General features: G+C 41.8%; 1 protein-coding gene across 3 annotated transcripts in view; it reads right to left on the bottom strand.

Annotated features, from left to right (window-relative positions):
- RECK (reversion inducing cysteine rich protein with kazal motifs) overlaps positions 1-7,437 on the bottom strand; it is an 89,052-nt gene extending 81,615 nt beyond the window's left edge. For 2 of the 3 annotated variants that reach the window (XM_077912519.1, XM_077912518.1), the window contains exon 1: positions 7,281-7,436. In XM_077912519.1, the coding sequence (XP_077768645.1) occupies positions 7,281-7,380 (100 nt within the window). In that variant the 5' untranslated portion in view covers positions 7,381-7,436. Of the gene's footprint in view, positions 1-7,280 lie in introns of all 3 variants that reach the window. The other variant, XM_077912517.1, reaches the window with a different exon arrangement.
- Between the last annotated feature and the right edge of the window lie 6,261 nt (positions 7,438-13,698).

Below are 13,698 nucleotides of genomic sequence, written 5' to 3'. Positions count from 1 at the left end.
TCTAATTTCTTGTTCTTCAAGAAAAATAGTTTAAAACTGCTTATTCTCAAGAAGGGGAATTGAACCGATAAAGGTAAATTAGTTCAAAATAAAACTTGATGTTGACATGATGAAAATAAAAAGCTCAGGTGTTATCCTCACTAAAGACGTAAGGATGAGTGTCATATTTTGCACCCTTATTCTAAGGGTCTATAATTATAAAATTAATAAAAACCAAAGAGATGGCTGAAGGCCATGTATACGGGCTTTAAAAAGGTATTAGTGCAACCTAGAAATATGCAAGCAGAATTACCCAATAATTAGAAACATCAAGGTTTGGCTAACAGCTTGGGCCAAGTGCGTACTAAAGATAGGCCAGCAAGCAGGAAGTACATGCTCCAGCCACAAGGGAAAAATGCAGCTTCTAAGACCCACCAGCACTTACAAAAATAAATGCCCTAATCTAAAACTAAAATATTCATGGAATTATAGGATTTTTTAAGCTAGGAGGAATTTTGCCACAGAAACCTCCTAAAATCTATAATTCAATTTAGTTAATGAAAAGCCATTCTTGTTTTCTTTTTTAAAGAAAATAAAGATTCCGCCTAATTAATGTCTTCCTACAGAATTACAACAGAATATATGTATCCTACCACTATTGAAGGGGAGAAAAACTAAATCTGAGCTGATACTGGAAAAAGTCAGTCTAATAAAAAGGATGTCTTTGGGATGCCGGGGTGGCTCAGTGGTTTAGCACCTGCCTTCAGCCCTGGGCATGATCCTAGAGTCCCGGGATCGAGTCCCACATTGGGCTCCCTGCATGGAGCCTGCTTCTCCCTCTGCCTATGTCTCTGCCTCTCTCTGTGTGTCTCATGAATAAATAAATAAAATATTTAAAAAAGGATGTTAATAAAAAAACTCATCTTACTTTTAATCACATTTTTGTTTTCAAAACAGCCTGGAAATTGACACTTTAAAAACATTTAAATGATAGCTACCCCTTCAACTTACAAGTACATTCCTGCAATTTTATACATTTACTCCTTTAAAAATATATGTGTTTGTGTTTCTATACAAAATATATCATCATCTAAGGAAGAGCCAAACAGTAAAGGGATTACCCATATACCCACTACCTGGATTCAATATTGCTAACATTTCATCATACTGCTTTATTTATGTGTCTAGACATACTTTTTTCTGAGTCATTGGCAAGTTACAGATATCCTTCTCCATTGTTTGTCTTATACTCCAGTGCCAAAACAGTCATTTATATTCATTTGATTCTATTACCAATATGACTGCCAGATAGACCCTTCATGATGTCACTCTTCTAATAAAGGGCTCACAATGGCCTCTTGGTATTCCAATTTTAAACCTTCCAAGTCTTCTTACAACTTTACCTTCCTTGATCTTTTATTATTTTTTAACAAGGAAAGCCTACATTTACCCTGAACACAGCATTCTGACTGAAATGTTTAGTGTTTTGTGCTGACCTAAATCCAAACACCATTCAAGGCTTAAATCCCACCTCAACTTTTAGTAAGACTTTCTCCTCCAATAACTCTAAACTCTTGATTTTTTGGCTACTGAAGGCCCTGATATTCTAGTCAGAAATGGCAAATTTAACATTTAAATTTTCTCTAATCAATTCATGTGTGTACTTATGGTATCCCTAATTTGACTATAAACTACTTTTTTAAAAAAATATTTTATTTATTTATTCATGAGAGACATGAGAGAGAGAGGCAGAGACACAGGCAGAGGGAGAGGGAGAAGCAGGCCTCATGCAGAGAGCCTGATGTGGGACTCAATCCCCGGACTCCAGGATCATGCCCTGGGCCGAAGGCAGGTGCTAAACTGCTAAGCCCCCCAAGCATCCCTGACTATAAACTTCTTATATCCATTTAGCATACTGCTCAGTTCAAAAAATGATATTCATTGATTAATAAGTAATAATTTCCTAGTTACACAATGACTTTTATCAGAAAAAAGTACAAAAGTTATATTTCTCCCACTGGGGCACTTTAGTACCATATTTCATATGGTGACCAATGCATAATTTAGCAATATCATATGAGGTTTTGGCCTAAGTGAAAAGATAAATTGGACCCAATCAAATACTCAGGCACAGAAGTGTGCAGCATAGATTCAGGCATTGAAGGTGGTGGGCCCTGAAGCCATAAGGTCAAGAAGAGGTGGAGCTAGGGAAGCTGAAGTTTTATGGTAGCCCAGAAACAATGAATAAAAAGAGTTTGGTGGAGAGTGGGAAATGCAAGAGATGCACATAGAAGCTATGAACGGAGAGAGAGATGGTCTCTAATAGTAGTTTTAGCTCCTGGAAGCTTTCTAGTTCCCACAGCAGTCCCAAGGTCTGCTTTGCTGAAATTCCTACCTTTGGATTTCTGCTTCCCTGCTAGATGCTACATACTAGCCCCCTAATCCCGAGCTACCTTGGTTTCTCTTCCCTTAGGGGGTCAAAAGAGCCCTAACCTAGACATTCATCATTCTGAAACAACTAAAGCAAACGACTCTCCTAAGGTCCTCCCCAAAGAGGCTAATAGCCAGTATTTTTGCATAATTCCTTTGCCCATTTTATGCTGCAGGCCTCTCATCTATAAAACAACAAATCTAAAAGTATAAATGTCTGGTACCCAGTAGTATATTCCATGATCAGAAAGTTTCTCTTAATACTATACTTTTCTTGATGTCTTTTTCATGTTATCTGTGTGCTTTACAGCATCCATATTATGTGCTACATACTTGACTAAACTACATTTTTCCTCATATATTCTTCAGATCTAGAATATAGATATGTACTAATACAACCACATAATGTTAGCAATGTAGATATATATATGAATTTCCTAATAAACAAACACCATGAAAGCAGAAACCACGTCTATTTTTGCTTACCCCTTTATGCCTGGCACCTATCACAGTATAACAGCTTAACAAATATTTGCTGAATGGATTACTGACAGGTATGAAATGGACCTATGGCAGTTATTCCTAATATCCATTTTAAATATATATAAAAATGGAATTCTGATGCTCTTCTCGGCTCATCTGCCAACCTTCCTCTAATCTGCTCCTCTTCATCTTCCAGACTTCAGTAAATGGCATCATTTTTTAACTAAACTGCTTGAGGTAAAAATCTACATGTAATCTTTAATTTCTCTTCTATCTCCACCACCACTTCATTGTAATTCACCACTATCTCCTGCTTCAACCACTGCAGAGCGCTTCTAGTTGACCTGCTGTTACTCCTACACTACAATTACTTTTTTTCATTCAGCAGCCAGAGTGATCTAAAATATAAATCAAAGCTTACATCTTTTACAGAACAGTCTATTGGTTTCTTTCTGCACAAGGAATAAAATCCATAATCCTTATGTGGCTTTTTGCAAGACTCAGTATTGTTAACCCTAGCCTGCTCTCCTGTTCACTATGTTGCAACCATACTGATTCCTTCTTGCCTTTGGGTCTCTTCACTCTCTGGTCCTTATTCCTTTTTTAGACTTTCAGTCTACAGATTTTGTTTGTGAACTTTACCTTCTCAAAGAGGCCTCTCTTGTAATCAGTATGTAAAGAATCTCTCTCCCTCTACTCACAAGATTCTGTTATTAGCTGGTTTCCTTCACAGCATACTTATCACTATCACAAATCATTTTATTTATCTGTTTACTGTCTCTCTCCACTGGTAGAATGTAAGCTCCTTAAGAGTAGCACTGTACTTAGAACAGTGCCTGACATATAGCCAGCACTCAATATATTTTTTTTGAACAAATAGACCTTTGTAGGATGTTTTGCTCTTAAAAATCACATTTAAAATAATAGTGAAAGGGAATATAAGGGAAGGGAGAAGAAATGTGTGGGAAATATCAGGAAGGGAGACAGAACATAAAGACTCCTAACTCTGGGAAACGAACTAGGGGTAGTGGAAGGGGAGGAAGGCAGGGGGTGGGGTGAATGGGTGACGGGCACTGAGGGGGGCACTTGACGGGATGAGCACTGGGTGTTATTCTGTATATTGGTAATTGAACACCAATAAAAAATAAATTTATTATTTAAAAAAATTAAAAATAAAAATCACATTTAAATTATACAAAAACCACTTCCTCGACATCGTCACACTTTCTTCTAGAAGAGGCACACAGTGAAAAGTATGGTTATTGAGACTGCTTAAATCTATAGATATGAGATAGGACTTTTAGCAGCATACCAGGATAAACTGTCATATCTGGTCTATTACTAATCTTAGTTCTTTCCACAATGTGGGCCAAGATATGTCTTTGGGAAGAGAATCTGCTTTCTATTACTTCCCTCCAGATAGGCGTTTGCTTTTTCTAACTTAAAATTCACTACATTCTTTTTCAGGATCCTAGGCTGACTATTACATAATTCTTAAATGCCAACTTATTGAAATTTAGCCCTTAATGTTTCATCTTACCCTCTTTTGTACCATTACAAAACATCTTAAATAGATGCCATGACACATAGATCCTGAGACCACAGCATAGGGTCCCTATCCTATACTTCAAAGAAAACATCAGAAATGGGGGGGCAGGGGGGCAGTGCTGGGACTGGAAAGTACACTAGGATAGGAAGAGTGGCATTACTCTAATGTAGAAGGTAGAAGTTTGTGCCCAAACTTCATAAGAAATAATAATCACTGAGCAAGTAGTATCATTCCCTCACCTCCACCCCCAAGAATAGCAATAAAAACCCCTAAGAACAGATAAGACTTGTAAGTAAAGCCTTATACCAGAGCATACAGGGTACCCAGCCTTGAAAAGGAAAAAGAAGACTGTCTGATCAGGAATAAAAGTCAGGCCTTCGCTGAAACACAATTTAATACTGTGTTCTCAATTTTTATTTAGGATTGAAGAACATTCCCCACACTTCCTACAAATACACAATGGAAGCTTTTGTCCATTGTATTAGTCAATGTCCTTTACGTAAGGACCAGGCAATATATGCTTCCTAGAACTTAGTACAAGGGACAAATATGACTTTTGGATCAAACTTGGAATTTTTCTTTTTATCAAACAATCCAAACTGTATGTTGTCATGGATTTTTAAAGCTGGAAGCCTTTAGAAATTATCTAGCCCAGAATATTCTCAAGTGTTCTTTAGGTATCATGAGCAAAAAAAGGAGTTCCATAAGCAAACAAGCTTCTCTCTTTCTATAATAATACTGAGATATAAATCATGTTAAATTAATTAAACAAGGAGGTCATTAGACTGAGGCGGTTTTAATGCCTTGGTAGCCTACTTAAGCAAAACCAAACGTAAGTCTATAATGCCTCAAGGTTAAAAAAGCGAAACCTAAAGACAACCAATCAAAAACAGCCGGTTAGCGGTTCCCAGTGAGGCTACCACTTATGCTATCGCCAATCAAGTAATTTCTTTGCTTTCACCTCTTCTCTATCAAAATCTTTCCTCTAGCTCTTGTCACCTCCCATTTGGAGCTACCTGATTCAAATCATTTTTTGCTCAAATAAACTCTTAAAATGTTTAATATGCCTGAGTTCATACATTAACAATCACAAACCATTAAATTCACCCTTTTAAAATGTACAATTCAGTTGTTTTTAAAATATTCAGAGCTGTGCAACCATCATTACTACTTAATTTTTCATTACCATTAAAAGAAACTCCATACCTATCACCAATCTTTTTCCCATTCCCCCAGCAAACAAGTTTCTTTACTACAGGAATCCTTGGACCTTTTATTGTAAATCTAATGTTTTGTGAAATTTTTTTTAAAGATTTTATTTGTTCATTCATGAGAGACACAGGCAGAGGGAGAAGCAGGCTCCATGCAGGGAGCCTGATGCCGACGGGACTCAATCCCAGGACTCCAGGATCATGCCCTGAGCCACCCAGGGATCCCCTGTTTTGTGAATTTATAAGAGAACAGTACAATGTGCAGTGTCTCCCAAACTTATTTAATAGCTAATATTTCAGTGCTTACTAGATGCTATTCTAAATCCTATACATATATTGCTTTATTAATTCTCACAATAAAATCCTTAAGGTACTATATATAATAAATGTGGGTATTAAACGCACAAAAAGACTAAGGTCAAGTAACTTGTTCAATATTATATTCTTAATTACTCCACTCGAATGTCTCCCACAAAATCAACTGGTTGTGGGATGAGAACGGACAACCAGTATTCTATGGGCCATAGCTTTGGTAGTGCTTTAGATCAACTTAATGAGAAAAATGGGGCCCAGAAAGGTCAGCTGATGGTAGCCAAGAATACACAGCCATATTCTCATTCTCTTTCCCTCTTTTGATGTCTAATTAACAGCCACATTTAGAATCCAATTATAATTAACTATCTAATCCCAGGTTCCTGATACAACTCTCTTCCTTCTTAAGTACTCTGTCTTAAAAACAAACAAAAACTCTAACACTGTAACCTATCTTGTTGGGATTGATTTTGCTCTAGGCGTCTCTCCCTGTAGGCAATGCCCTTCTCCACCAGTTTGCACGTATAAATCTAACGTGTGCGCAATTGGGGGGCTCATTCCACTTTCCTCCCACCCTAGATGGATGCCATGTCTCCGTTGGCATCAACTTCTAAAGTCCAGCACGCGGGAGACACTGAACAATTTCTTATCCGTCCCTGGTTTAAGTCCTCAGGAGCAAGCACACACTCTCCTTAAGCCTACCAGCCTCCAGAAAGCAGGGTCTACTGAGTTTTAGTCTCTCTCCCGCCGGAGCCCAGCGCTACCTTGGACTCACAGCGCAGCGCACCCGCCGCGGACGGCAGCAGAGGAGCAGGCTCTTGAGACTTGAACCTGGCAGGCTGTGGGGCCCATCAAGGCTCGCCGCCCGAGGTCTGCCCTTTCTGAACTGGGGGTCAAGTTACAATCACTGGCCAGGGCGGCGGTAGGGCGGCAGCACCTCGCAAATCCCATCCAGCCCCCGCGACGGTCCCGGGCAAAGGCACTGCACCCTCTTCGGACGCAGACCCGAGTCCGCTGCGCGGGTGAAGGCGAGGGCAGGGCCCCTGCCCCGTGGGTGACAGAGCAAGGCCTCGAACCCGGGTCACCGTTCCCGGTGCGGCCAATGTTCGGGGCGGAGACGGCGAGGGCGGGGACGGCTCCTCGCTCGTCCCGTCTCGGCGCCCTGGCCCGCCCGCCGGGGCCTCCCGACCCCGGGTCACCCTGCTTGGGCCAGGGCTGGGGGTCGCGCGCACCCCCGCCCCCTGCCTCGCGCCATCTTGGAGCGCGGAGGCGGCCGCCCCGGACCGCCCCGAACCGCTGCTCCAGCAGTTACTCACCCGCGCTGCCCGGGGCCAGGCCCCCTGCCACCTCCGCGACCCCCGCCACGGCCAGGAGAAGCAGCAGCGCGCCTCGCGGGGAGGCCGGGACCGCCGCCATGTCCGGGCCGGGGGGTCCGGAGCCGCGGGATGCTCGGACCCAGCCTGGCCGCCGCCGCTGCTCGCGGAAGCCCCGCCCCGGCGGCCTGGCCCCTTCGTGATTGGCTGCGACGCTCTCAAGCCCCGCCCCCTCGGCTCTGGGCGTTTCCAAAACCTGCAGGGGGGCGGGAACATTCCCGAGACCCCGGCTCTTTGTTAAGGCCCAGCTGTGTGTCGGCTTCTGCAGGGGAGTCCCGCAGCCAGTGTTCCTTACGTGCAGGGTCAGGAGGTGTCAGAGCTGGAAGGGCCCTTGCAACACCTCTACCACCTCCCGAGCCTTGCAGCTGGGATCATTGAGGCTCAAAGAGGAGACCCACCTGCCCAAGGAGACCCACAGCGCAAGTTGTCCTGAGAACTAGAGCTTACTCCAAGACTGAACCAAAGGGACCTCTCCCTCTCATTCCTCTTTACCCTCAGTGAGCCTTTTAATATCCTTTCTGCCCAGACGCTGCCTCACACGCAAAGAAGGCACTCAGGTCAACTCGGCCTCCCCTAACATCTGAGGGGCACTGCCGAAGACACGATCCACTAACAGGGGACCGAGGGACAGATTCATCACCAAAACTCTTTGGCATATGTAGCCTCTATGTGTCTTTGATGTACAGTTAAGTACTTAATTCCTATTGGGACAAGGTAGGTATTGGAATGGCTGTGTACCTAGATATGGAGAGCCTTGAATGTCAGGTTTAGATTTTGTTTAAGAGGTAATTTGGAGGTGAGTCCTTACCCCACCCCTTGCCCCCACAGCTGTTGTGGGGAATGTTTGGAAGGGGCCGCTGTTACCAAAGCACCTCTCTCCCTTTCTCTCCGTTCCTGAATTAAAACCTTGTTTTCCCCTCTTTCACATTAAAGATTTTACTTGAGAGAGAGAGAGAGAGAGAGAGAGAGAGAGCAGGAGCAGGGGGAGGGGCAGAGGGATAAGCAGATTCCCTACAGATCAGGGGCTCCCAGGACCGTGAGATCATGACCTGAGCAGAAGGCAGATGCTTGAAGGACCCAGGCACTCCTACCCCTTTTTAAAAAAAGTATAATCACAGCTACAAATGTAAAATCCCTTAATGTTATTAAACATCCAGTAAGTGTTTACATTTCCCCTATTATCTCATAATTTCCTTTTACAGTTTTTCAAGTTCCAAAGTCCATATATTGAAGTTAGTTTATATGTATTTTAGGTTCCTCTAGTCTCTCTTTTAAGCTTACAAAAGGAAAATATAAATTATGATAATCTTTCTAAAACATCTGCTCTGATGACAGCTCTCTTGCTTCGAAGTCTGAGGGGCCACCTGTTTTCTTCAGACAGAATGATGTACAATCATTTAACATGGGGTCAGAGGTTCTTAGCAATTGGACCCAATCACCTTTTCCAGCTTCATCCCCACACCCTCCCTGAACTTCTGCCACTATTCTTTCGGAACCTCTCACCTTTAGTTCTGGACCTCTGTGGTGCTTTCACCCCTCTGTCACAATATATATATCCTCTGCACAAAATTCCCCAGTTCCTATGGTAATCCACTCAGCTGAGGGAACTAAGATGGTTGCTCTGGGCCCGACTGTGCCCTGGAAGGATCTGAGCAAGAAGTGGGCTTTGTGTCAGGTGACCAACACATCTTGCTTTGATTGGGACTGTCCTGATTTTATTCTTTTTTAAGATTTTTATTTATTTATTTACGAGAGACACAGAGAGAGAGAGAGAGGCAGAGACACAGGCAGAGGGGGAAGCAGGCACCATGCAGGGAGCCCGTCGTGCGACTTGATCCCGTGTGACTTGATCCTGGGTCTCCAGGATCACGCCCTGGACTCCAGGCAGCGCTAAACTGCTGAGCCACCGGGGCTGCCCTGTCCTGATTTTAAAACAGGAAGTCTCATGTTCCAGAAACTTCTTAGTCCCAGGCAAAACAGGACAGTTGGACTCCTTAGCTCTGTGCACCTTAGAAAATGTCATAGAGAGGCCTGTAAACAGGTTTCCGTATGGAAAAATGGGATCATACAGGTAATAGATACCACTCCCAAGGTAATTCAATTGGTATACTGATAGTTATAAGCCATGCAGATGGTTCATTAGACCATTGGGTTCCTAGGCTGCCCTAACAGAGTACCACAAACTGGGTGGCTTAAGCCACAGTAATTTATTGTCTCAGAGTGTTCTTAAAGCTAGAAGCCTGAGATCAAAGTGTTGGCAGGGTCGGTTTCTTTTGGGAACTGTGAGGGAGAATCTGACTCATGCCTCTCTCCTAGCTTCTGCTGTGTTACTGGCAGTCTTTGGAACTCCTGGGCTAGTAGACACATCACCTTGATCTTTGCCTTCACTTTTACATGGAATTCTCCTTGTATGTGTGTCTGTGTCCAAATTTATCCTTTTTTTAAAAAAAGTTTTTATTTATTTATTCATGAGAGATACAGGAAGAGAGAGAGAGAGAGAGAGAGAGAGAGGGTCAGAGACACAGGCAGAGGGAGAAGCAGGCTCCATGCAGGGAGCCCGATGTGGGACTCAATCCCGGGTCTCCAGGATCACACCCCGGGCTGCAGGTGGCACTAAACTGCTAGGTCACCGGGGCTGCCCCAAATTTATCCTTTTTATAAGGACCCTAGTCATGTTGACTTAGGGGCACACCCTACTGCAGTATGACCTCATCTTAATAACATTTATAATAATCCCTGTTTCTAAATGGGGTCGCATTCTGAGATACTGGATTTTACGACTTCAACATATGAATATGGGGGAGGCAGGGACACTCAGTTCAACTCATAACGATTTGTAAAGGAAAGACTATCCACCCTCCCCATCGGAAATCATTGACTATGAAAGAGAAGCTGAAGAAGGAGGAGGATAAAGGACTGGTCAGTTGCACTCCACATAAGCCCCCAATAACAGGAGTGGTTGGCCGCACTCCTGTTGACTCACAGAGGTGACACTTGGAGTCTGATGCACAAAGAGAATGCGTGAATACTTGGAGATCTCTTAGCTATAGAATCAGAAATGACTTTATTTCCAGGTAATTATTATGAGATATGACAGCAAAGTTGCTCTGGACGAATAAATCCATGTAGTTATGTAGTGAAGTTGAGGGGACCTGGCAGGAGAGACAATTTCTCTGCTACTGAGATTTATATTTGAGACAGACATGTTTAAAAAAAATGGCTAAAATCGGAGTTGTGATGATGAGCCACCAAATAGAAGCTGCTTGAGATCCTCCCACGCCAAAAGACGGCTGACCAGTCACTATATCCTGGAGGAAGTCAAGAATAGGGACATCGAGGCCCTTCTTGGCCAAGCATTTTCTGGCCTACTATCGGGCTCAATAACCCTCCTATGGGTGGACTGTATTGAGCAGATAGGATCTGGAAACTACTGATGATTGCCCATTGAGGCAAGTGATCTGACACAGCCTCAGTCATGTTCATTCAGTCACACTAACAAATAGCACATCCATTTTGGGGTTATCTTACTGTATTTTGATGGAGACAATAGCTAATTTCCTGTTTCCCTTTGATCAGACCACCATAAGCAGGTTTCCCGTGAGACAGCAGAAACATGATGCAGCGTAGAGCATTGGCTAAACACACACCTGAGTCCAAACTGCATTAACTAGCTGTTAATCGTATTAATAGTTCATTGTGTTAACTAGCCTTGTGACCTTGGGCAAAGTCATTTAACTTCTCTGTTTATGTTCCTTTGTGTTTATCTTGGACTTCTTGAGAAGATGAAGGAAGATACTATATTTAAAATATCTAACAAAAAAAAATAAAAAATAAAAAATAAATGTCTAACACAGGGGCACCTGGGTGGCACAGTGGTTCAGCATCTGTCTTTAGCTCAGGGTATGATCCCGGGGTCCTGGGATTGAGTCTTGCATTGGGCTCCCCGCAGGGAGCCTGCTTCTCCCTCTGACCATGTTTCTGCTTCTCTCTGTGAGTCTCTTATGAATAATTTTTTAAAAAATTTTAAAAATAAATAAATAAATAGGTAAACTGTCTAATACAGTGCTTGACAGTGAATTATGTTAAACACTGTAGAATTATAATGAAAGATATGGACAATCTTTAACTTGGGTCACAGAACTGACTGGTTGGATTTACTTTCCACCTTACTTCCCATCTCCACCCCAGGGGAGAAGAGCCAAAACTCTCCAGTTATACTATCTAATATGATAGCCACTAGCCACATGTGGCTCTTGAGTACTGGAGATACAGCAAGTCCAAATTGAAATGTGCTAACACCAGAATTTAAAGACTTAGCATGAAAATAAGAATATAAAACATTATTAAAATGAATTTCACCTGTCTTTTTATTCATTTTTGGAGTTGCTTTTTGTGTGTGAGGTTTTTTTGTTTGTTTGTTTGTTTTGTTTTAAACAGAGCTTATTTATTTATTTTTTGAGCAGTTTTCGGTTTGCAGCAAAATTGAGCAGAAAGTATAGAGATTTCCCATATCCCACCCCCACCTCCACACAGGCACAGGCTCTTCCACTATCAACATCCTGCACTGAGGGGCACATTTGTTACAATCAATGAACCTACACTGACATTATCACCCCAAGTCCATAATTTACACTAGGGTTCATTCTTGGTGTAATTTATACATTTTATGGGTTTTGACAAATGTATGAAGACATGTAGCCACTACAATTCTTTTTAACTCTTTTTTAGTAAGGCTGTTAGAAAACTTAAAATTACACATGAGGTTTACTTTGGGGCTTATATAGTTCTACAGCATTGTTGTAATTATCTTTCATTCCAAAGAAAGGTTAACACTTAGAGGTCAGTATGGCACTTATAAAATTATTTTGTCCTGTCACTGGGTGCTCATTACATCACCTGCCCTCCTTAATGCCCCATCACCCAGTTACCCTCCCCCTCCTCCTCCCTCCAGCAATCCTGTTTGTTTCCTACAGTTAAGAGTCTCTTACATTTTGCCTCCCTGTTTTTATTTTCTTTTTCCTTCCTTTCCCCTATGTTCATCTGTTTTGTTTCTTAAATTCCACATGTGAGTGAAATCATATTGTATTTATCTTTCTCTGACTTATTTCGCTTAGCATAATACCCCCTAGAGGGTCATTGAGATTTAATATACTTATTGATATGGCTGAGTTTAAATCTACTGTCTTGCTATTTGTTTTCTATTTGCTTCATTTCCATTTTCCCACTTTTTCTCTTTTCCTACGTTCTTTTGAAATAATAGAATGTTTGGAGCATTTTTTTGTGTGTGATTTCATTTTACCTTCTCTATTGGCTTACCTCTATTATCCTTTATTTTATTTTTCAGTAGGTGCTGTAGGGTTTATAGTGTACATTTTAACTTATTACAGCCTATCTTCGAATAATAATTATCACTTCATGTAAAATGTAAGAACGTGACAACAGTATGATTCCATTTTCCCCTTCTTATCTTTTGTGCTAATGTTGTCATATATCTTACTTCCACACACTATTATTTTGCTTTAAATAGCCAATTATTTAAACAAGGGATTCTAAAACCAGAAATAATGTCTATTATATTTACCCACATGTTAAGCATTTCTGATGCTCTTCATTCATTTATATAGTTCCAAATTTCTCTTTGGTGTCTAGAGGAGAAAAACTTTCTGATTAAGAACATGGCAGGTTAGGGCAGCCCGGGTGGCTCAGTGTTTTAGCGCCACCTTCAACCCAGGGCCTGGTCCTGAAGACCCAGCCCACGTCGGGCTCCCCGCATGGAGCCTGCTTCTCTCTCTGCCTGTGTCTGCCTCTCTTTCTCTCTCTCTCTCTCTCTCTCTCCCCTCTCTCTCATGAATAAATAAATAGAATCTTAAAAAAACAAAACAAAACAAAAGAACATGGCAGGTTTTGCTGATTTTAATTAGCTAGGACTCTATATTTTGTTTTCGGGAATTTATGCATAGTAAATTTCTGAAGTTAATCTTTTCTTTTTTAAAGATTGTATTTATTTATTTGACAGAGAGAAAGAAAACCAGAGAGCACAAGGGCGGGGGGGAGGGGACAGCTAAGCTTGAGGAAGAAGACTCCCCACTGAGGAGGAAACCTGACAGGACCCTGGGATCATGACCTGACCTGAAGGCAGATGCTTAATTAAGTGACTGAGGCACCTAGGCACCCTTTAATTTAATCTTTAATAAAAATAAAAAGTTTTAGTAGCTTAGCAGGAAGGGGACTTGCAGAGACAACTAACTGTCCGTCAGCCCTTCTAGAAGTTGTTGCTTAGAAGCAACTGTCCAGCCAGAGAAAATGCTTTCTAATGGTTATCATGTTCACTGGTAATTTAATAACTAGGAGTATGGCTTTG

Source organism: Canis aureus, chromosome 10 (assembly GCF_053574225.1).
Source record: "Canis aureus isolate CA01 chromosome 10, VMU_Caureus_v.1.0, whole genome shotgun sequence".
In the NCBI taxonomy this organism is placed as follows: domain Eukaryota; kingdom Metazoa; phylum Chordata; class Mammalia; order Carnivora; family Canidae; genus Canis; species Canis aureus.
This window is presented reverse-complemented; position numbering and strand designations above follow the sequence as displayed.